This window comes from Diorhabda sublineata, chromosome 3, assembly GCF_026230105.1.
Source record: "Diorhabda sublineata isolate icDioSubl1.1 chromosome 3, icDioSubl1.1, whole genome shotgun sequence".
Classification (NCBI taxonomy): Eukaryota; Metazoa; Arthropoda; class Insecta; order Coleoptera; family Chrysomelidae; genus Diorhabda; species Diorhabda sublineata.
Window position 1 is genome coordinate 2,919,710 of NC_079476.1, and position 25,613 is coordinate 2,945,322.

The following is a 25,613-nucleotide window of genomic DNA, read 5'->3' on the forward strand; positions in this document are numbered from 1 at the left end:
AATGAAATCAATTTTAAATACGATCATTGATTTTGGAGCAAGCACCCGTCTGATCAAGATCCACCACTTGTAGTGTGGTCATAGGAAAAAAAGTAATTCAACGAATATTTAAGGTTAAAAGTTGATAATAAAATTCTTGTTGGCATGAATCTCTTGCACTTAATGAGCACTTAAATCTAACCTAATCTAATCAAATGAGTTATGGAACAAAATAGAAATGAAATCAATTTTAAATACGATCATTGATTTTGGAGCAAGCACCCGTCTGATCAAGATCCACCACTTGTAGTGAGGTCATGGAAACCAAAGTCATTCAAGGAATTTTTGATGGTTAAATGTTGAAAATGGACTACTTCTTAAAAAGAATCTGTTGCATATGATAAGCATTTAATTTATGTGAAACTGAAGGCAAAAAATAGTTTTTATTTAAATAGGGAGTGCAAAGTGTAGACCTTATTTTTTGAATTTTCCAGAAACTATAAGTGCACCTAATATTTGATTTGAGCACCTAAAAAGCCGTTTATTTACTATAAATTTTGAGTCCCCCTTTTTTACTTGGATCAGGGGTATAAAATTTTTATTATGAAATTTTGCATTATAATACAAATCATATATTTGATCAATATGATGCCGTTGAAAGCGGCAGAATCGTTTGTTATTTCTACCGTATTTTTTGCTTCTTCAAGTGAAAATATAATAACCATAAGACAAAAGAGAAAAAGATTTTTGAAGCATTCTGTCTATTTTTTATTTTGTAGTATTAACTTTTAATCAGTTCATTACAACCACAATAATTTTTTAAATAAAACCAGCATGATAATTCTAACTGTGTAACTTTTTTTCAACTGATGTGCTTCAGGATTAAATATTGATTACGATAATTAAAAAAGGATAACAATTAATATTTGACAATTGTTTTATAAAACATATACTGTAGAACAAATTAGTAAAGTATTCAAAACCAACACACGTTATAATTTAGACTTAATGAATTATTAATAAACAAGTTTTTGTAGATAAATATAATAATTTAGTTTACGATGCAACCATTTTTTCTTTATCTCCATCGTATTAAAAAATTTGACGTTCTGTTTGAAAATATACATGAAGTATATTGTAGTATATTTATCCCTCTGTTTTTTGTTATCCGATTCCACGCAATTTTCTCCAACTAAAATTGTCGAGTGTTTCATTTTATTCATACTCATATTTAAACTTTGATTCACAAGTTGAATATCGCAATCGCACAAAGGAAGCGATCTAAGACTAGCCGAATACGGTAAATTTTTACAAGAATATTCATCCAGTACCGCCATTCTACCGCATTTCGCCGGCCTACTGGCTCTAAGAATATTGTTGATACCGAGATTGTTCAATTTGCTCTGAATATCCATATTCTGATGTTGCAAGCCGATTGTGTGGAGTCTTGATCTTACAACATCTACGTCAATTTCCATAGATGAACAAATCTTGGTTCGGAAAATAGGAATAACCTTTTCGTTATTAACCGGGTGTTCTACTGACGTTCTAGATTTATTTATAGTTGCTTGAGACTCGTTAAATATATCATCCATGTTTAAAACATGTTTCGACTTTTGACCTTTTGGTTTAACACATAAAGATATCACCAAATCTTGATTACACTCATTGGTTAAAAGATTCAGATTTATTGTATCGTTTAGACGAATATTAGGCCCTTCGACAACAGAATGAGATGGATTATCAGGATCAAAAATAACATTTATATTTTGATTCTTATCAATCGAAAGTCTTTTTGCCTCGTGTTGACCCCCATCCGATCTAATAGATCCCTTTAATGAAGATCTATTGCGTTCGACAGATTGTCTACTCGGATCTCTGAGATCTGTAGAAAATCTGCTATTTTCCTTAACGGGACGATCTATATCGTGTACAGGTTCGGTTTCATCAGTAGGGTATTCTGCGGAAGATCGACGCGTTTGTACTTCCTTTGGACCGTATCCTTTGGAGTTGAGGCATTCCGGACATTGGCGGATCACAACGTGTATATCATCGTCTTCTTCTGTTTTACCTTTGATACAAATAACTAATTTACTACCAGTTTCTCCATTTTCTTTCCATGTGAATTCTAATGGTTGTTCTGTTGGGCAGGTATCCGCGCAACAGCACGAGTCTTGTGGAGGTTCAGTATTTTCGGTTGAAAGTAAATTTACGCTTCGTCTAGAAGCTTGATCGGTAGTAAGATGTTGAGATTTCGATTTCTCCACGTTCATGGAATGCATGGACGCTTCCCTTTCGAGGAAATCGCGTACTTTGTCTAAATCGGCCATACATTTGATAATTATTTTTCTAGCACCAGCCTTGTTAAGAGGACTGTCCCTCGAGGATCGTCTAGCTTCTTGGGAATTAGATCTTGACCTGTAACTAACTTCATCGGGTGAAGTTGTTAATTCATGTCTAGAATTGGTATTGGTTGATGTCATCACAGTAAAATCAGTATTTAGAGGTAGAGTTAGACAAGTTAAAATTTCTCTGGTGATTTTTTCAACTCGTACTTGTTGGGTTTCGTTTAAACTTTCCGAAGATTTAGTCTCTAATTTGTACGATGTCATTTCTTCGTTGCTGTCTAAAAATTGGTGTCGTTCCTGGAGTAATTCTTTCATGTAATCAATTATATCTCCTAGAAGATTATGTAGATCTATTAGTTGATTCAATACTGACGTGTCTATGTATATTTTTCCGTTTCTGCTAACTTTAATTTTGGTATCAAAAGTTAAATTGGGGTGCTTGAATATTTCATTGAATTGGGTCTTACTTGAATTTTTCCTCAAAGCTGCGTCTACTTCTTTCAGTAGTTGTACTGCTCCCATGATATCATTGTACTGATCTAATGTGATACAATAACCGGTTTCTGGGTGATTTGACGATTTTAGCGAATTTGCAGAGACGGATTTTAGTATATCATTGATTATAGGTAGAATTTTACTTCTAGCTAGTTGTAAACTGCTGGTTATATTCCTATAATAATGTGGTTTTGGAATTTTCAAAATACTGTTTAGGGAATCCAGCGATTTTTTATTCGATTCATTACTCATTTTTTATCAACTCTTTTTACTACAATTTTGATAACCTCATTTTCTGCCGCGGAAATATATGATTAATTTGGTCTATATTTAAAATTGTCAAATTCAAACTGTCTTAAATGTAAACAATTGAGCAATCTAATGAATTGTCAAAATCAGCTGATGCCCATTTGAAAATACGAGCCGTGGGGTAAACAAATACGTTTTCATGAACTTATTTGCAAGAATACTGACGCTCTTTTCATCGAATGAAAAGTGTTTAGCTCTACCTAAAGCTTTTAGTTCGTCCTTGTATATTTCAGCTGCCACTGGGTTATCCCTTTGCATTCTACACATGCTTAATAAACTTGAAAGCAACAGTGGAAATTAATGTCTAAAGAACTCCCGTAATTGCTTGAAAGCTTACATGCAGACTCATTAGAAAAACTACAAAAATACTCAGCTTTAGTCGTATTAGTTTCACTGAAACAGATCTAGAAAGTAACTACGAAGTCCTCGTAGCACTACAAAACAAAAAAACAATATAAAACAAATCTAACAAACTGGAAAAACCAAGAAAAGCTAACACGGGTACATACGATAGAAATAATTGTTTACCCCACGGCCGTCAGTTTGACGTAGATCAGCTGTTTGACTTATTAGTGTTCCGACATGAAACTGTCAGTTTAGATAAATCAGTCACGTTCCCAGATGCAAATACTTGTATAACATTTTGTTAGAAAAGTGCGCGCAAGTCACTGAAGGCAAAAAAGATACTTTCTGCATGTATTAGGTACAAAATTTTCTGTTCGATCAATATAGTTTCCGAAATAACGTCAATTATGTTGGAGTTAAATAAAAGTAAACGAGTTGTATTTCATAATATAAGAAATTATTTTAAATTAAATGAAAAACGGTGTAACAGGAAAAAAATTATTATTTACAACAGTCTCTTCCGAAAATTATTATCTTAGGTTTGACGAAAGCTTTCGGGAAAACATCGAAATAAATTCCAATTTCGCTCTTTACCTAAATAATTTCTAACAATCCCAGGTTAACTGAGTTAACTAAATTCAACTTTTTGTTTGTTGCTGCGAATTTTGGGGATGATAAAGTTCACTTACTTTATGACTTGTTTTTGTTAAATCTCGACTTTGTTTTTGATTCTTATCATTAAAACGTATATATTAATCGATAACAAGCGTATTTTACTGTTTTAACATCAGTATCTAATGTTATGGTGTTAATAGTAGTTCAAAGAGACGTTGTTTAAACAACCCAGATAATTTCTGCTTTGTATACGGAGAATGTGTATGTAAATATTGTGAAAAATTAGTCAGAAATGGTAAAATATATCCACTTGGAGTAATTTGGGATGCTTTTGGATGAAAATGAGAAGTTCTGGGCCCCCAATAAAGTGATAAAAGGAGCGCATTTAAATTTGGAACGCTGACTATTTGAGGAAAACCACGAAACCATTTCGAAGACAATTCCTGAGTCCAAAAAATCTCAAAAAATATATCTGAACTGTTTTAAACAGTTTTAAACTGTTTTTCACTAGATTATACTTTTTAATGCAAGCCCATTATTATTATGTGTTAGACACACATTTGTTTTTATTTCGTCAGAGGGCGCTCACTGCTCAGTGCAGCCACAAACAAATCACATTGAGTTTCTGAACGAATCTGTCAATGTCAAATATTCAAGACTGTCACTCTCTGACAGAAATGCGAGTGTGTGCGTTTTAATGACCTTTTTTCGCGTAGACCTTTTTTTTGTTATACCACTTAATAAAATGTTTAATTGATGTTGCAATAATGCAATTTATTAATATTGGATAAGAATGTAGAAAATATCGTCGTTTATAGTTACCTTCTTAATGTTAGTCATATATTAAATGTTTTCAATAAAACAATCAAAAGATTAGAAGGAAATAATGACTGATTTAAAGACTGAGCTAATTAAAAGAAAAAAATGATAAGTAATTTGGTCTTGAAATAAAAAAAAAGGATTAAATACTATTGTAAAGTCTTCCCAAGAAGTTTTTAATAGAACTATTAATAACTTTGTATTTATAAGGGTAGTTTGTATTTAGAGGACTTGCTTTCTTTAATTAGCTATTTGTCATTGAAGTCACATTTGATCATTTTGAGAAAATTATAGATAATCTAAATTTATATAGACTCAATATTGGTATGGATTATTTGTATTCAGAATTAACAAATTTCAAAGTAATTTATGAAGAAATATCAGAAGACAAAGACTTTCTCGAAATGAGTACTGGCCAAAAATGAAGCCATTTATTAGTAAACATTTCATTAGAAGTTGAAAACGTAACTAAAATTGTCTCATATCTACCCTCTGTTCCCACCACTTCAGCATTTACTGAAAGACTTTTTTCAGTTATTAAGTTTTCAAAATAGATCGTGAATTAATAATTTGTGCGAGAAGCTCTAAAAAAATACTTTTTCTAAAATACTGTTTAATGTTCTTCATAGAAGTAAATTTACTTTATTTCTTCTAAAAAGGTGTTGGCAACCCTAATCTGAACACTTAGAATAAGACATTAAAGAACCAAGATCATCACGAAATGATGTTGATTTTGAGGGTGTGTCACATAAATCGAAAAGCTTCCCCCAAAATGAGTTAGATGGTTTGTAAGAGATTTAAATCTTTTTAATCAAACTTCAGAGCTGTAAGCATCAAAACCGAAAGAGCAAAATTACGGCTTTAGTTGAGAAAAATGTTCAAATATCAAAAAATTGTTGATATAAATGAGCTGAAGCAATACAAACTCGATTTTATTCATTTACAGCTCAAAATGTAACATAAAATGTTGAGGTGTCTTGAAAAAATAGGATACAATGACCAACATTCTTTTCGGTCAACAAAATGATTGCATCAAATTTCCCGAGTCTTATATGTATTTGGGACAGTAGAGCTAAACAAGAGCATGGGGTAAAAAGAAGTTTGCCCATGAGGGTAAATATGTAGCATGGAATAAAAAATTTAATCTAGAATTCATTAGTGGCTCGTAACTAAATGTTCCTTCTCTATTACAAATAAAACTGACCAACGTTGGAAATCGTATCGTATCGTAGGTCCCTTTTTCATTAATAGAGGCTTGAAACGAATATTTAGAACTGCTCAAAAATCGGGTCAATTTTGACTTATATCCTGATTTAGCAAACCCAGAAGTTCCTGCGAATACAGTATGGTTTCAGCAAGATGGAGCACCGCCCCATCACCATATCAATGTTCGGTAAAACCTGAACCAAATCGGTGGATAGGTAGGCGCGGATCGCTAGAATGGCCAGCACGATCTCCTGATCTCATATGTCAAAAATATTGAATACAAAACTTTGATAACTATAAAAGATATTCTTATTAGATCAATCACACTTGCAATTAGATCAGTAACGCCTGAGATGTTGAGTAACGTTAGAAGACAGTTTACCATTTTGCCTGGACGTTCGCGGCGAGCATTTTGAACATGTCACACATTGAAATTAATGTATTGTTTGTGATATAAAATAATTTTCTTTTTATAATGTTAATATAACGAAAACAACAACAACAACAACAGTTGTATAGGTATAGCACCTATAAGATTTTTTTCAAATGCGCAATTAAAAAATACAAATCGTCCAAGGGTTCTTTTCAACATACCCCGTATAATTTATTAATGAATTGGTTCTATTTGGCTGTTTCACACCGTATATACATTCGCGAGGAAATGTATGTGAGAAAATAAGTGTAAACTAAGCTTTACATTCGAATATTCTCGGACGAATTCCATTTTGAATTTTCACTGGATTGAAAATCATCTTTCCCCATTATTTTATTTTAGAAAAATCTGGCTTTTTCATTGAGAACCTCTCCTGAGATCAGTGTATGTCTGCTTCGGTATTGGAGGAACTAAGCATACCTGTGTTCAACCTGAGGAATCTAACCAGTTTTCAATGTTTTTCTTTTGGTTTTTAAATCATCAATGTTTTTGCGAAATGATTTTATTTTATCACTCCGTATTGATATGTAAGGTTAGATAGTTTCTCACTTTTCTCACCTGTCAGAATCTCGTTTTTTTAAACAGCGTTTTCGTTTATACTGTGAACACATTTTTCCCACGAATCAACTGATTCACTTCTAAACAGCAACGTTGAGAATAATACTAAACAGGATTGGGCAAGTACTTCTGAACGCGGGCCATAATGAGATTTTCAAAATGTCCCTAGGGCCGGAGAACGTATGCTATTGACACACGGATGTTTTCAATGAAGTGAAGAACTTGTGAAAAATTTGTCAATAGCCAATAGACTAAAAATTCACTTTTTCAATTTATCATTATATTTGTCAAAAACAAATATTGAGTTTAAAAAAAATGGATGCGTCATTTCTAAACGGGCCGGATAAAGTAAGCAAAAGGACCGGCTCGCGGACCGGGTTTTGCACACCCCTGCTTTAAAAGATACACATAAGAATACAGGGTGTCCCACGACGAGTTAAATCTACCTGTATATTGCGAAATACTTCCGAAAATTTCCAAGTTTGGGTTTTCGAATACAATCTTTTCGAATGTAACTTTGTTATTTCAAATAGAAAACTCTATATATTAGTACATTTTTGAAATCTACGTGAAATTTTAGTACACTTTTGTGCTAAAACTTTTTTGACCGTTGCAAAATATGAAAATAGTTTCTGTTCTTATTTTTTTTTCAAATAGAATCACCCGGTTTTTTAATAAATTCAGGGGTAAAAAATAAGTAAACTTTCCTAGACCTTCCAGATATTAAATGTTTTCTGTAAATCTTTAGAGATACAGGTGTGGTCTAAATTTTTTTATGAAGTTAAATTTTGAACACTTCTTATACCCACCCTGTATAAAAAGAAACATTTTCGATAATAGATTCAAATACGTCTTGCCTTGCTAAAAGGAACCAAACAGAAACCATTTTCATATCTTTAATGGTATCCTAGTAAAAAAATAATTTATAAGGATCTGCGACGGTCAAATTTTTTACAAAAAAATTAATAACTTAAAAAGTATGCATTTTTAGAAAAAAGTTTTAAGATAAAGGTATACTAAAATTTCACGTATATTCCAAAAATGTATTAATATACAGCGTGTTCCATTTAAAATAAGAATATTACAGTCAAAAAGATTGTATCCGAAAACCCAAACTTGAAAACTTTTATGATTTTACTATACAAATAGTTTTAACTCGTCCTGGGACAACCTGTATAGTAGCAATAATCAAAACAACAATAATTTTTCTTAAATTATTCGAATTCTAATTTATTTAACCTTATTTTGTGTGACTTCCAAACTCGTTTTCAGCATATCCGTTGTCTCAAAAGTATCAAATAACAAATAAAATGACAAAAAAATATTTTTACACTGAAGATGCTTGACTATTTAAACCTTGCAGATATTTGCTTATCTAAAAAAAATAAATTCCTGGTAACATATGTGGGCAACAAGTTAATGTAGTCGCGGTATTTCCTCTGAATTATTTATGTCTCTTTATGTTTTATGGAGTCATTAGTTTCACATCCGATACAAATTTACTATTTTTTCGTTTTTATCCATTAAATGATTTTATTTGTCGTTTGTATCATATACCACAAGGTCAAATTGTTCAGTATATCAATTACGTTTATTATATAATGTGCTAAAAAGGTATGCCAAATATATAAAAAGTATTATAGTTGATTTAACAATTAACTGCTGTTTTCTAATTATTTAGAAAATAGTAGACGTATCGTTCTTAATAAGAGCTATTAGAATGAAGAGAGACGCTTCTATGAAAGTTACTTTATAGTTGAAAAATAGTTTATTTTTCAAAATAATCCAAAATCATCCAAAATAATAAGTCCGCAAAATTTGACATCATCTTCTCATTTCCTTGAAACAACTTTATACCGAGTAATTTTTCGTCAGTAAATCAAATAATTTATTAATCATTAATCAGTTTTATGTTTTTATATACAGGGTGTCCCACGACGAGTTAAAACTATCTGTATATGGCAAAACACTTAAAGTAAAATCATGAAAGTTTCGGTTTTCGGAAAAGATCTTTTTAATTAAAATATTTTGGCCGAATTTTTTGCATAACGTGACCCTATTCAAGCTTTCATGTTAAAAAAAGACAAATCATTTGATTATGACAATGACTGTTGGATTGATTGTGCCTTTTTGGTAGATATGAATAAACACTTGACTGATCTGAATATAAAGTTACGGGCGGATGTAATTTGGGCGCTAAAGGATTAATGTACTTTTTACAACATGTAAACTAGGCGCCAAGACCGAAGGGCCATTTTAATCCTATGCGTATTTTGGGCGCTAAACGACTGAAGTACATGATTTATGAAATACAGTTATTTATTAAATCACCGACATTTATAATAAGATATATTTTTGTATTTTTAGATTTTCCTATAAGAGAAATGACCTATTATCTATCAACTTTCCCTTTATTGGGTTATTTTATGACTCGACCTACCTGCACTTCTTAGCGCCGAAAATACATGTCGGATTATCTACCCTTCTTGGTCAGACAGGTAAAGAAGGATGGTTAGCGCCCAAATTACACCCGCCGAAAGTTACGGGGTAAAAATCCGATTGTCGCTCAAATGTATTAATATATTCAAGCCTTTGAAACAAAGTTTAGGCTGTGGGAGAATCAGGTAAAAAATCAAACTTTGGAGCATTTCCCTCATTTAAAATCATTTGGTACAGTGAAAAAAATTGGATGAATATTCTCAACTTCTGCAAAATTTGATTACGCAATTCAACAATAGATATTCAATCGGACAGTATTTTGGAAGAAAAATTTATAATGAGATTAACGCTATTACATTTTTACATTAGAAACATCGCACAAGACTTACGAATGAACATCTCCAATCAATTTTTAAACTAACTACAATGAGCTTGTCAAAAACAAGAGAAATCTGGTATCTGGATCCTCGAGCTCGGCATAATTACCTACCATCTTTTATCACTTTTTTATTTTCAACCTGGCCCACCTACGAATTCAAAATTTAATATATAGCCCTTTGCAAAATTAAGTTTAACACCTCTGGTTTACAGTGATTTTTTCTCTTCTAGTGTAAAAAATTATGGAAAAATTATACCAAAGAATTTATATCCAGTTCTGGTTTGATCATTCAGAAATAAAGCGACAATATTTACAATGGAACCTCGTATATTAATGATATTAATTTACAATAGAAACGATAATATTAATCACATTTTCTTGTTTGCTTTCAATCGAATAGCAACCAAGTTTCTTGTTACCTGTATAAAATAACGAAGAAATACGAAACTATAGCGTACATAATATGAGACTTTAGCTGAGGGTCAATTAGAATCAGTCATATATTCCATTTATAGACAAAGTCAAGTTTAATGTGAAGGAAAAAATCGTCCGATATTCCAAAAAGAAAAACAAATGATATCGCTGCTTTTTTGGTTCCATCTTTGAGGTAATTCGCCTTCACCGACCTCTGGTAAACAAAATGTGTGGCGAATGGTGTGACAAAAAGTTGGGTGGAAACAACATCTACGAATACAGAAGCTAATCTCAACTATACGATGGATGGGCACCCGGGCCGTGGCTGCACCACGCTACAGAAGTGCACTCTCTAATATTTGGTGATATGGGAACGTACCCGGCGACGTGGCTAGTCTCGTGGCTTGCCAGCGTAATGTAAAAAGGCCCTAAAGCGAGTGTTTCAATGCTGCCACATATTATACGTTCCGTTCTTTGGTAAGAGCTGCTTGAAATGTTTTATTGATTCAGCTTTCCATTCGTTACTTTTTATCACTAATGTATAATAAAAAACTGAAAACGTGAAAGAATTATTGAAATTATTAAAGTGAAAATATAAATTTTTGATACTTTACGCATTGGAGAGTCGTTTGCATTCATATCACGCTCATTCAATGTCCAACGGTAAGATCGATAAAAACGTTCTAAAATAAAATAAAGTCGCCTGTAGCTCCAACTTCACTGAAATTTAAACCACCAGTGGAATAAATGTAAATGGCGAAAAAATGGATCGAATACCGCAAACAAAAAAGGATGACACTGAGTTGACATTGGTTTGTCAGAAGGCAAAGCGTAGTGCTTTAAAATTTTGACCTTAAAAATGATGTCCTACAATATTTTGACTTTAAAAATCATAAGCCAGCAATGGAAAAAATGAAAATGTCGAAAAAATGGATCGAATACCCCAAACAGAAAAGGGTGGCACAGAATTGTCAGTAAGAAGACAAAGCGCTGTGCCCTTATAGACCAGCATTCTACTTGAACCAGAAGGCAGAAGGACTAGGGTTAAAAACCTAGGAATTGACGTGTAAAGTGTTCTGTTGTGCTGTTGTTCTGATGTGTTACAAAGTGCTGCCATCGAATGCCACTAGTCTTAGTCCAAATGCATCGCCCAATCTAACCTAAAGTCGAGGAATATACTTGCTTATTGCGTTCGAGAATTCTAAGGGCTAGGAAATTGTTGTTAATTCGACGAAACTCTGACAGCAAAATTAATCATTCTGCACGTCAATGCCCAGGTCTTCTAGCCTTCTGAGGCTTTGAAAATTAGCCTTTATAAAGCAGCAGCCTACTTGAACCAGTAGGCAGAAGGACTAGGGTCAAAACTAACGTGTAAAGTGAACAATTCTGATGTGATGTGTGTTCCATCGAATGCCACCAGTCTCACTCCAAAATTTCATCGACCAGCCAAACCTAAAGTCGAGGAATAGCGAGTTTTGAGTACGAGAATTCTAAGGGCTAGGAAATTGTTGTTAATTCGACGAAACTCTGACAGCAAAATTGATCATTCTGTACGTCAATGCCCCAGGTCTTCTAGCCTTCTGAGGCTTTTAAAATTAGCCTTTATAAAGCAACAGCCTACTTGAACCAGTAGGCAGAAGGACTAGGGTCAAAACTAACGTGTAAAGTGAACAATTCTGATGTGATGTGTGTGCCATCGAATGCCACCAGTCTCACTCCAAAATTTCATCGACCAGCCTAACCTAAAGTTGAGGAATAGCGAGTTTTGAGTACGAGAATTCTAAGGGCTAGGAAATTGTTGTTAATTCGACGAAACTTTTGCAGCACTTTATATCATTCCAAAATTTATCACTCTGCACGTCAATTCCTAGGTCTTCTAGCCTTCTGAAGCTTTATAGAGCCTTTTATAGAGCCTTTATAGAGCAGCAGTCTACATGAAAAGAACAGATCACTTCTTTTGAAGGTCAAAACATTACTGCACAGTGATGGAGATTATTTCTATTTAATTGAATTATCATGGTTCTCTATCTCTTGATTTATTCAGAAGAACTACTATCATTGCAATTTTTTAATATAAATAATTAGTATTTCAACTGGGGATGTTTCAACGTTGGTAAAAGTGCGTAAAACAGTTGGTAATAAGTAATAATTCATTACAAATATAATTTCAACAACAAACCTGTGAAAATATGTTAAAATAATAATAAAAAAAAACATAAATCATACCCAATAACAGTAGCTTTACATCCCGCCGGGATCGTTGCTTTTCTTCCTTAAGGGACTCATCTATCTGTTTCGTTCTGGCAATCGCCGCCCTTTCCTCTGCCGAAACTGTGCACCCCATGGCACAAACCTCGATGCACGACGTCTTGAAGCTTTTTTTATACACTTTCTCAAAGAATATATATGTTTTATAAAAAGTTTTTACCTATTTCTACAAACCAAACAGTTTTATTTATACAGAGCATCTTGAAGAATTATATTAACAATAATTTTAAATAAAGTTAATACGAAATAAAATCCTATGACCGATTATAAAGAATTTTAATCTAGCACTATGAATTATTGAGCCAATTACTATGGTGATTATAGGAATTGAAAGTGATCTACAAGTCACTAAAATCTACAAACTAAAAATAAAAGTAACAGCGACAAAAATCGTAAAAGTGTAAACCACAAAGAACTTAATAGCAAGAAACAACTATCAGTAACATGGTATCTTCCAGACCCCAAAAATTCAAGATCATTCTGTGCGACTTCTTTGAGGTTGGAATCAGAATTTTTGAATAATTCATCTTCATCTAAGATCACATCATCGAACCGGAAAAGAAAACTTCTGGGTTTGAAGTTCTTCCTCTGTTGAAGTTGAAATATCTGGGAATAAACCTCGACAGTAACCTTCTGTAGAATAAATATGTTGAAGTGGTGCTAGTACGATGAGAAACAAACTGAGGTTACAGTCTTAAAATATTCTGAGAGCATTATTACAAATTTTTTTCTCATACGTCTAAATCTGGCGATAGATTCCATTCTGAATTTATTTCAGGAAAGTCAAGAAAACGAAGAAATTCTGAGCAGTTTTATCTCATCATCGGATGATTAATAAAATAGGCATTGGAAAGGCTTTCAATTCCGATGGTAAACACAAATGAAAATTGGGAAATGGATCCACGTCTCAAATTTCAAAGAGATGTGCAAAAACCCTATTGAGATCTGGCGGAGGTTTTTAATACAATATTGGGCAAAATTAAGTTAAGGAAAGGAAATCTACCAATTGAAAATCCAAAGAAAATACCATAGAATGGTATACAGATGTGCAAACACCAAGACGGGAGCTGTCGTTGGTTTCCACCAATAGGTTAAGTAAAAATGAAGTTAGATGAAAGGGCTCTAACACTCCTAACTTTCAAGGAGGATCCATACCATCAAATGGTATGGAAATGTGCAGAAAACGGAAGCTAGCAAGTATTCGAAGCTTCTACCATATATTCACTACCGCTAGATTTCTGTAAAAATACTTTTAGGCACAAATACTGGAATGTGTGTTTGAAAAACCTTAAAATAAACTATTAGAAAAGTGATATTGCAATCTTTTTTGATAGTCAGAGGGTAGTTCACGCAAACCAAGCGATAAATTTAGTCCACGTTCAATCATCGATAGGGCCAGTGGACTAGAACGTTCGTTGTGTTTCCTCTACGACGGTAAATCTTTAATCTCAATCATTAAAGTTTCGTTTTTATTTGATTGATCCTCGTATATTAGTATTCGTGAGATGTCTCGTCAAAGGTGATAAATTATTGCAAACAAACTTCTTCTTAAATCTTTGCAACGAGTTTGAAGCAATCGAGGAATTTGATCATCATACAGCAACTTCGGAACCCAACCGCTTCGAATTTATGGCACCCAACTTCAATTATTTATCTTCGAAGGGTAGTTCACCCAAACCAAGCGATAAATTTAGTCCACTTTCAATCATCGATAGGGCCAGTGGACTAGAACTTTCGTTGTGGTTCCTCTACGACTGTAAATCTTTAATCTCAATCATTAAAGTTTCGTTTTTATTTGATTGATCCTCGTATATTAGTAATCGCGAGCCGTATTCGTGAGATGTCTCATCAAGGGTGATAAATTATTGCAAAAAAGCTTCTTCTTAAATCTTTGCAACGAGTTTGAAGCAATCGAGGAATTTGATCATCATACAGCAACTTCGGAACCCAACCGCTTCGAATTTATGGCACCCAACTTCAATTCTTTATCTTCAAAGGGTAGTTCACCCAAACCAAGCGATAAATTTTGTCCACTTTCAATCATCGATAGGGCCAGTGGACTAGAACTTTCGTTGTGGTTCCTCTACGACTGTAAATCTTTAATCTCAATCATTAAAGTTTCGTTTTTATTTGATTGATCCTCGTATATTAGTAATCGCGAGCCGTATTCGTGAGATGTCTCATCAAGGGTGATAAATTATTGCAAAAAAGCTTCTTCTTAAATCTTTGCAACGAGTTTGAAGCAATCGAGGAATTTGATCATCATACAGCAACTTCGGAACCCAACCGCTTCGAATTTATGGCACCCAACTTCAATTATTTATCTTCGAAGGGTAGTTCACCCAAACCAAGCGATAAATTTAGTCCACTTTCAATCATCGATAGGGCCAGTGGACTAGAACTTTCGTTGTGGTTCCTCTACGACTGTAAATCTTTAATCTCAATCATTAAAGTTTCGTTTTTATTTGATTGATCCTCGTATATTAGTAATCGCGAGCCGTATTCGTGAGATGTCTCATCAAGGGTGATAAATTATTGCAAAAAAGCTTCTTCTTAAATCTTTGCAACGAGTTTGAAGCAATCGAGGAATTTGATCATCATACAGCAACTTCGGAACCCAACCGCTTCGAATTTATGGCACCCAACTTCAATTATTTATCTTCGAAGGGTAGTTCACCCAAACCAAGCGATAAATTTAGTCCACTTTCAATCATCGATAGGGCCAGTGGACTAGAACTTTCGTTGTGGTTCCTCTACGACTGTAAATCTTTAATCTCAATCATTAAAGTTTCGTTTTTATTTGATTGATCCTCGTATATTAGTAATCGCGAGCCGTATTCGTGAGATGTCTCATCAAGGGTGATAAATTATTGCAAAAAAGCTTCTTCTTAAATCTTTGCAACGAGTTTGAAGCAATCGAGGAATTTGATCATCATACAGCAACTTCGGAACCCAACCGCTTCGAATTTATGGCACCCAACTTCAATTATTTATCTTCGAAGGGTAGTTCACCCAAACCAAGCGATAAATTTAGTCCACTTTCAATCATCGATAGGGCCAGTGGACTAGAACGTTCGTTGTGGTTCCTCTACGACTGTAAATCTTTAATCTCAATCATTAAAGTTTCGTTTTTATTTGATTGATCCTCGTATATTAGTAATCGCGAGCCGTATTCGTGAGATGTCTCATCAAGGGTGATAAATTATTGCAAAAAAGCTTCTTCTTAAATCTTTGCAACGAGTTTGAAGCAATCGAGGAATTTGATCATCATACAGCAACTTCGGAACCCAACCGCTTCGAATTTATGGCACCCAACTTCAATTCTTTATCTTCAAAGGGTAGTTCACCCAAACCAAGCGATAAATTTTGTCCACTTTCAATCATCGATAGGGCCAATGGACTAGAACTTTCGTTGTGGTTCCTCTACGACGGTAAATCTTTAATCTCAATCATTAAAGTTTTGTTCTTATTTGATTGATCCTCGTATATTAGTTAGAGAGGTATGAAAATGATCGATAATTTCCTCATTATTAAAATTATAAGAAAAATTTTATACAGCATTCTGTTAATATCTACAGAATGGGCTATAACTTATCGATCGTTGTAGTACTAAAATCTGGCGCTATATATTATCGAATCCTATAAAATTGTCTCAAATTTCATCAATAATAATCATATTTAACAAAATTGCCTTATTTAAACCCTTAATTTTAAGCCATTTAAAAAAAATCGAAGTTTTTAATCATCATTTTGTATTTTTTATATTTTGACATATTTTTGGCAGGTACTTTATGAAAAAATGTCACTTTCTACTTTGGATCGTTTGAAATATCTACAAACGATCGTTTCATCGAATTTTTTATATAGGTTGATTCAATAAAGTATAAAAGTATTTTAATGTATTAATTAATCACTCTGTATATGATTTATACCGTTTAAATATCACATTTAGTAATTTTTTTTTACTTACAGAACTTCTCTGTGGTATAGGGAAGGGCATCTACAACAACAAGTACAAGGAGAAAGAAAAATCTGACAGAAAATTACTCTATCAATTACTTGCAAGACAAGACAATTCCAAAAAGTTTCTTAGGAAATTGAATGATCTCAACTATATCTGGATGACATTGCCTTGAAATTACGTTAACTTACACATAGACTCTACAAGAACTTAAGACATATTTTCCTCAGGATTTGGAGACAAAACGGTCAGGACTACTTTAACGATTTCATTTTTTTTTATATTTTTGGAAATAACGAAAGTAAATCTATCTAGTTTTTTTATAACGCTCTTATGAATTTCGATAGGGTGTGACGGCAACGGCTATTTATAGAAACAAAAAAAATCTATTTTTAATGTATACATACAGTTTTGAATCTGTTTATAATCGTTCCGGTTTGTTTAAAACCTAACAGTTTTTTAAACCCAAAAATGCGTTGAATCGACGAGACGAAGTAAAAATAAAATATACAGTATAGTTCAATAAACTCAAAATTTTAACCGAATGAAAATGAAATATACGGAAAAAAGGAGCAAATTGGAAATAAAGGTCGATTTCCGACAATTAAAACAGTAGTTGATGATAATGAATCACTTTTGAGTTAAATCCATATTATAAATGCCGAAATTTTATATATTTGTATACAGAAACAACTCTAACTTGAGAATTTAGCCCCTAGATGACACTAGTTACATTAAAGAATTACCCTAAAAAAGAAAAGCATGGAAGTTCTACACCGTAACAACTAGAGTTGTGACAGTATTGAACTTCGCAATAGTATATAAAGCAAGTAAAAATCACAGTGAGACCCGATAAAGTTTTATGTTGCGACTAGCTAAAGCTAAATTATTTTATTAGAGACAATTGGCAACTTACAACTTTACCATTGGTTCTTGTTTCTTCTGGCATGAAGGGTTTGCAAAAAGAGGGACAAATGTTGCCTGTAACACTATTTAGTGAGTCATGAATGTAGGAGTAAAGAGATAATTTTTTCACTCTGACAACTGTACTGGAAAAAAAAACAAAAACAAATTTATATTTACTTTCTATTTGTTTTGTGTACGGAATATTGATAAAATCAAGACTACTAACCACAATTTTCTGAAAAAGGGGCATACTAAAAATGAGGGAGACATGAAAAAGAGAAAAAGCGCATGCTCAAAAGTGATCCTGTAAGCAATTTGAGATTGGTACTCCTTATAAACTTACAGGGATTAGTACAAATGATATTTTTGATTTAAAGGCATTATGTACCCAAATGTGACAGAATTTTGTAAAGAAGAAATACAAATAATGAAAAAATTGTGTAAACGGATGTTAAGATTGTGATGGTAGAAAAATCGAAGCTCAACATACCGTTTTATAGAACTTCTTATAAACAAGGTGATTTCAAGTCAGTTGGCGTAAGACAGAATGCCAAGAATCTCAAGAACCAAGATCAGAAATCATTATTTAAACCAGTTCTTGCTTATGAAAAGGCCCCGCTTATAGATACAAACAAAAAAAAGATTTATTGGATCTTTGTAAAGAAAATGCTATCAAACCTGTATATTTTTCGATTTATGAAAGTTTGTCAAAAAATTCAAAACACAGAGAACAGGAAACGTATGTCTCAGGGCCGGATTAAGCTAGGGGCTTGGGGGGGCTACTGCCCCGGGCCCCAAGTCCAAGAGGGCCCCATCATTTGGAAATCATTCTGTATTTTTTGATTTGTTGATGCCACAAATCTAAAGTATTGATACTATTTTGTGAATTTTTCCGGGTTTCCGAATTCTTTAAGGGGGCCCCGTCATTATTTTAGCCCCGGGCCTTATAAATCTTAATCCAGCCCTGAACAGCCTTATTCGATTTTTTAGTTTTAAAAAATGAAATTCAAAAGCAACTCGTTCAAATTTCAAATATCTAACAAAATTTCAATACAAAATTACTGTCTCAACATGTATTAAGAAATTATGTTCAGAGAATATCAAAATTAATTCAATAGTTTGTAAGTGTTAAATTAGGTTGCTATTATACAGGGTGAGTCATGAACAACTACCATATATACAGGGTGTTAAAACTGTCAGTATATGGCAAAATACTTATAGTAAAATCATGAAAATTTCTACGTTTGGGTTTTCAGATACGATCTTTTTAACTAAAATATTTTCAAAGATGGCCAACTTCCGGTTCTACAGGAGGTCGACTGTAACTTTGTTATTTTAAATGGAACACCTTTTATATTAATACATTTTTGAAATCTACGTAAAATTTTGGTATAATTTTGTCTAAGAACTTTTTCTAAAAATGCATACTTTTTAAGTTATCAATTTTTTTGTAAAAAATTTGACCGTTGCGGATCCTTATAAATTATTTTTTTACGAGGATACCCTTAAATATATGAAAATGGTTTCGTATTTGAATCCCTATTGAAAAATTTTCAAAGTGTTCAAAACTTAACTTCATAAATATCAAATTTCTTCATTTTTTTAAATAGAACCACCCGGTTTTTTCTATTTTATTGCATTCAGGGGTAGAAAATAAGGTAAATTAATCGTTGTAACTCGTCGTTGGACACCATGTAGAGTCCGTCAAAGAGGATATCATGAGGGTACTAAAAAATGTCAATTCCTCTTTATTAATTTATTGATATGTGGAATTGACCAAAAATTTTAATCTTCATAAATCGTTTTTTTAATGATTTCTTCCAGTATCAAGCATTCGACTGATATTAGGTAAATTCTGGGATCGGCTTTGGAAAAATCAATTTATGGAAAGCTGTGTGCAGAATAGGTGTAGCGTTTACTCACAATGGAACTAAAACTGCATCGTGAAGATGTTTCCAACGAGTGTTTCGTAATGTTTAATAGAATTAAAGAAGTTTCATAACCATGGATGAAACATGGATTCATTACTTCACACCCGAAAGAACAATAAAAACAATGGACCAGCTTCAAAGAAGGCCAAGACCGTTCCATCTGCAGACAAGGTCATGGCGTCGGTTTTTTGGGATGCGCGTGGAGTAATTTTCATTGACTATCGTGAAAAAGAAAAAATTATCAACGACGAGTATTATGCGAACTTATTGCAACGTTTGAGAAAAGAAATAAAGCAAAAACAGCCACATTTGGTCAAGAAGAAAGAGTTGTTTAATCAAAACAATGCACCAGCTCATACATCCGTTATTACAATGGCAAAAATTAATGAATTAAAGTTTGAATTGCTACCTCATGCATCCTATTCGCCAGATTTAACACCCTCGGATTATTTTCTATTCCCAGACTTGAAAAAATAACTCAAAGGTCAAAGTTTTGTGTTTTCTTTGTTGAGCCAGGTACTTTCGGGACAATCCTCGTATTCTGCTAAGATTTTTCAAATATGGCTTGGAAAATGTTAGATTTGGAACAGTTGGATGTATAAATATACACTATCTAAACGTTTATTATAAGTATTAATTGTTTATTATAAATTTATTTCAAGTGAATAGAGTTCAAAAGTTTCAGTATTTCGTAATCTCAGAGCCTGCTTGCTTTCATTCTATACTAAACAGATGAGACCGAATGTATACAGATCACCCTATTATTTGAAAGCGACAAGATGCATCATATATGAAACTTTTACACGAATGAATGATCACTTTGTAAATAACTAGACATATGGTGCATGAATGCGTGGTAAGAATGATTCCAAGTATACCAAGTGTAGAAGATTTTTTCCTTCAACAAATAAAATGATTTTTTCAACTAACTATTAAATTAACCAGATATGTCAAGAATTTTATTTTAAAACAAAATGTTTTTAATAGTTAGAAAACATTAGTATTGATTGTTATTAGAGTGTGAGCTGTTAAATATGTTCATTAGTTAAGTTTAGTGATGTTACTTCACGAAAATTTCCAAAATCGTTAGCGAACGTTCGGAAATCGATATTTTCTTTCGTTAGTATTTAGTAGATATTCAAATTGGCTTTCAATATACAGTATATTTTATTATTTTGAAGAAATTTCACACGATTCATCTATAGACGGCGTTCCAATGAAAACATTACCACCTCTAAAGCTCAAACACCAAGACTTTTTTCGAAATTTTCATACAAGTTTGATACTCAATAAAAATAATTAATTTTTTAATCGATTACTTCGTTATTATTATTGAAAAAAGTTAACAAATTGTGTATAGAACAGACGACAACCTTTCATGGAATGGAAAATGAAGAAATAATTCATGAAACATGCAAATGTTAAATTGCCAGCTAATTTTCACTGGTACGACCACATTTAATTCAGTGGAAAGTATATGGTCACGGGTACACAGCTGCACACCATCTATCGGTCAAGGTCATAATTTAAAGTAGTAGAAACTTTAAAAGATGGCGGGTGGCTCCATCTATCATTGGGTAACCATGTAACTGGACAGAAGTAGTAGACACTTGATGAAGTTTCCAGAATAATCTAGAATTATTGCAAAATCATACATCACTCTAAATATTCGTTGTCCTTTCATTATTAAATCTTCCCTATTAGACCAGGGTAGAAGTCTAAAAGTGAAAAAAAATAATAGCTGAAACCTATTTTTATCTTTTACCAAAAATATTGTGTGTGTCCCATATATATTTATTTTCTCGCGTTATTTTGAGATAATATCGAAAAAGCACCCTAATTTTGTAAGTAAAATTCTCCCGACAAAATATGAGGTTTTTTAAAAAGTCGGTGACATTTTTATTCGTTGAAATCTCTACTTCTGGATGGTGTAAAAAAATATTACCATCATCATAATAAACTTTCTCAGAAAAGGCAAAAAATAAGACGAAAAAAAACTAGCTACCAAAAATTTTTTTTAATCATTACGTACAATTTTTAGTTGTACAATGTTTTTTGTAAAATATAAAAATAAAAAACAAAAAACTTGTTTCTTTAATTTTTCACATACATTTTGAGGTTATGGGAAAAAAGTGTAGTTACAAAAGTTATAGGTAATAAGACTATCTACAATTTGGTTATTTATTTCTTTCCATAGGACTTGTAGTTTCGACAGAAATCGAGATAAACCGTTTTTTACCCTTAAAAACTCATCCCCTTTTTCCTCCCGACCTCAGATCGCCCGTAAACTATTTTTCCTTTTATTTTTATCATATTTTTCTCCTTTTTCAATGGGTTTCATCGTACCATTATTTTTTTTTTTTTGGTTTAAAAAATTATCGACCCTGGTCTATATGTCCTATTTTTTGATTTACTGCATTTCCTGATATTTACTTCCATTCCATTCGAAAAGAATTGGTCAGATATCTTCTGATGGTTTTAATATTGTTATGAACTCGTCCTTGACATGAGCCGTGAGGCAAATTCGCGGCGCGAAAGTCTTTTTATTTATTTGTTTTGTTAGTTTATTTTCTAGAATTTTTGAGAAATTCGTTTTGGGTATATAAACGAGTTTGTCTAGCAGCGAGAATTCGTTTATAATTAAAAGTTATAATGAACGAAATGACATATAAAAGTAACCGGTGAATCTAAATAAATTATTTAAATTAGTTAAGTCTAGTGTAAAATGAATTAATTAAATAGGTAAAAGACAGCGTGATGTTTTTGGCAATATTTTCACTTGTTCGATCTACAACTAGAATCGTCAATTTTTATGATTATGAACTACCAGCAAAATATTAAAGACATACGATTATGTTTTACATTTGACAAAAGAAAGTGAATTTCAAAATCCATAGTTTTGGAAGCTAATATTCTTAAAAATAAAAGAACGATAGAAAAGTGTATTAATGTCTGGGATGCGTTAAAAACCTTTTTCTGTGAATAATGAAGAACAGTAGATTAGGACAAATATATTTTAAATGATGCTTTAACAGAGTAATTAATGACTAATCAAAATTGTTGTTAATTGGATATAAATGAAGGAATGATATTCCAAAAAGAAATTTAATAAAACGACCGAAATTATCCATTAAAAGTTAATCTAATCTAATCTAATATAATAAAACCAAAAATTTTTAAAACAAACAGAAATACTATTAACATTGAAAAATAAATGTTGTCATAATGATCTAGCAAATGTTTTTTTAACGATGTCACTGAACGAGATTCTCGTAAAAAATATAGAAAGTAAATCACCATTTATTATGTAATATATACGAGGAGTGGTTATTAAATAATGAAGAAGTGCACACGGGCCAAAAACCAGCAGCTGACATCTGTTACCGCGAAATTTTTTATTGCGAATGCAGTACCTTTTGCTATGACAAACAAATCAGTTTACACTTAAACGAAAGGCCAATTCATATAATAGAAAATACTATCTATACCGAGTTGAAAAAAGTTTCGAATAAACAAATCAAATTTCTAAGAAATACGACTTCAAACTGTGATAAGTCATGGGTTTTCCATCAGAACAATGGGTTTTCCATCAGAACAATGCGATTTCTATCTATTTCCTAAGATGAAATCCACTTTAAAAGAAACAACTTTTCGAGATACGACAATGATGATGTAAATATGCCAAATCTGATATTGTCTTCATAAAGTTTAACATTTATGGTAAACGTACTCAAAACGTGTTGTCATACGAGTGCTATTTGAGTTGTTTACAGATAGTTGAAATATTCATCTTTGTTAAAAAAATGGAATTTAATCGTGAAAATGTTCTAGATGAAACCTTTGGCTTTTGAAGATGAAGTATTAACTCGAGCTACCATTTTCTGAATTCAATCGTGGTCGTGCTTCGCTACAGAATAAATTTCGCGAAAGTCGTCCAAAATTGAGGCATATTTTAGCATACATTCAATATTATATGAACATTTGGCTGTCAAAAATATTTGTTGGATGCTGTATCATTTGAAAATCGCTCAAGAAAAGCTGGTGTGTCAGAAGACGTCTATAAGATCGTGATAGGCGACGAATCATGTATGGGGAGCCAAATGCAACAATAGTTAGTGCACGAAACACTTCGAAGCAAATGGTAGCATGTTTTTTCGAAATAACTCCACATACCGCCAACGTTCCGTTAGAACAACGTAGAATGGTCAATTCGGAATAGTTCACCAGCATTAATGTGCCAGAAGTGTTCAAAAGAATCAGGGAAACCAATCGCTAACAAACAAAAATGTTCTTGAACAGTCAAAACATTTGATTAATGGATCCCCATCGTAAAATTATTGTTTGGCTCTCAGATCAATTAAATTGCGATTTCAACGTTTTTCTATACCTGAAGAAGCGGTTGATTCGTTAAGTCACATGGAAGATTTATCGAAAGAAATGAAAACAAAATGAAACGGATACAAATATTCTACAGAAACATGGAAATAGTTGGAATTGGAACATTAATAGGGAAACAAGAAGATCTAGAAATTGAAATAGATGAAATACAACTGGAACAAGTAAATAGTTTCAAATATGTAGACGTGGACATAGAGAACGATGGAAATCAAGAAGCAGCGGTCAATGCGAGAATCAGCGCCGCAATCAAACTCTATTATGCGTTGTACAGAAAAAACAAAAAACACCAAAATGAACGTGCATAAATCAATATTCCGACTTGTCCTTATACGCTCATCCCAGCGTAAGCTGGGTACTTATTAACTCACTCAAAAGCAAAATTCAAGCAGTTGAAATGAAGTATTTGCGCAGAGTCAAAGATGTCACTAGAAAAGATGGAATAATAAACGAAACGATAAAAGAGGAGTTGAATGTAGAAGTTGTGATTGATTGACATACAATGACATCAATTTTACTACCAAAAATTGAAGTTTAAAGTGGATGCAACTTTTAACACGCGTTTTCGTACATTTTTCTTGATTATTACGAATTCCACCTAATAAGTAATCTATTAAAAAAGAAATATGATGTAATTATTATTTATAACGCCAAAAACAAAATCATAATGTTTACGTTTGATCGTAGACGTTTATAGTACTTTTTGAAGTCGAAGCCCCAAAATTTTGTGAAATTTTCTTTGACTATTACAAATATGACCTAATAAGTAATCTATTAAAAAAGAAATATGATGTAATTATTATTTATAACGCCAAAAACAAAATCATAATGTTTACGTTTGATCGCAGACGTTTATCGTACTTTTTGAAGTCGAAGCCCCAAAATTTTGTCAAATTTTCTTTAACTATTACAAATATCACCTAATAAGTAATCTATTAAAAAAGAAATATGATGTAATTATTATTTATAACGCCAAAAACAAAATCATAATGTTTACGTTTGATCGCAGACGTTTATCGTACTTTTTGAAGTCGAAGCCCCAAAATTTTGTCAAATTTTCTTTGACTATTACAAATATGACCTAATAAGTAATCTATTAAAAAAGAAATATGATGTAATTATTATTTATAACGCTAAAAACAAAATCATAATGTTTACGTTTGATCGCAGACGTTTATCGTACTTTTTGAAGTCGAAGCCCCAAAATTTTGTCAAATTTTCTTTGACTATTACAAATATGACCTAATAAGTAATCTATTAAAAAAGAAATATGATGTAATTATTATTTATAACGCTAAAAACAAAATCATAATGTTTACGTTTGATCGCAGACGTTTATAGTACTTTTTGAAGTCGAAGCCCCAAAATTTTGTCAAATTTTCTTTAACTATTACAAATATGACCTAATAAGTAATCTATTAAAAAAGAAATATGATGTAATTATTATTTATAACGCCAAAAACAAAATCATAATGTTTACGTTTGATCGCAGACGTTTATCGTACTTTTTGAAGTCGAAGCCCCAAAATTTTGTCAAATTTTCTTTAACTATTACAAATATCACCTAATAAGTAATCTATTAAAAAAGAAATATGATGTAATTATTATTTATAACGCCAAAAACAAAATCATAATGTTTCCGTTTGATCGCAGACGTTTATCGTACTTTTTGAAGTCGAAGCCCCAAAATTTTGTCAAATTTTCTTTGACTATTACAAATATGACCTAATAAGTAATCTATTAAAAAAGAAATATGATGTAATTATTATTTATAACGCTAAAAACAAAATCATAATGTTTACGTTTGATCGCA

General features: G+C 32.2%; 1 protein-coding gene across 3 annotated transcripts in view; it reads right to left on the minus strand.

The window, feature by feature from the left end:
* The window catches only part of LOC130441231 (guanine nucleotide-binding protein G(o) subunit alpha), a 112,994-nt gene that overhangs the window by 60,204 nt on the left and 27,177 nt on the right, over positions 1–25,613 (minus strand). For 2 of the 3 annotated variants that reach the window (XM_056774812.1, XM_056774813.1), the window contains exon 2: positions 12,566–12,773. The exons of the other annotated variant lie outside the window; for it this stretch is intronic. In XM_056774812.1, the coding sequence (XP_056630790.1) occupies positions 12,566–12,683 (118 nt within the window). In that variant the 5' untranslated portion in view covers positions 12,684–12,773. The remainder of the gene's footprint in view (positions 1–12,565; positions 12,774–25,613) is intronic. 3 annotated transcript variants of the gene reach the window in all.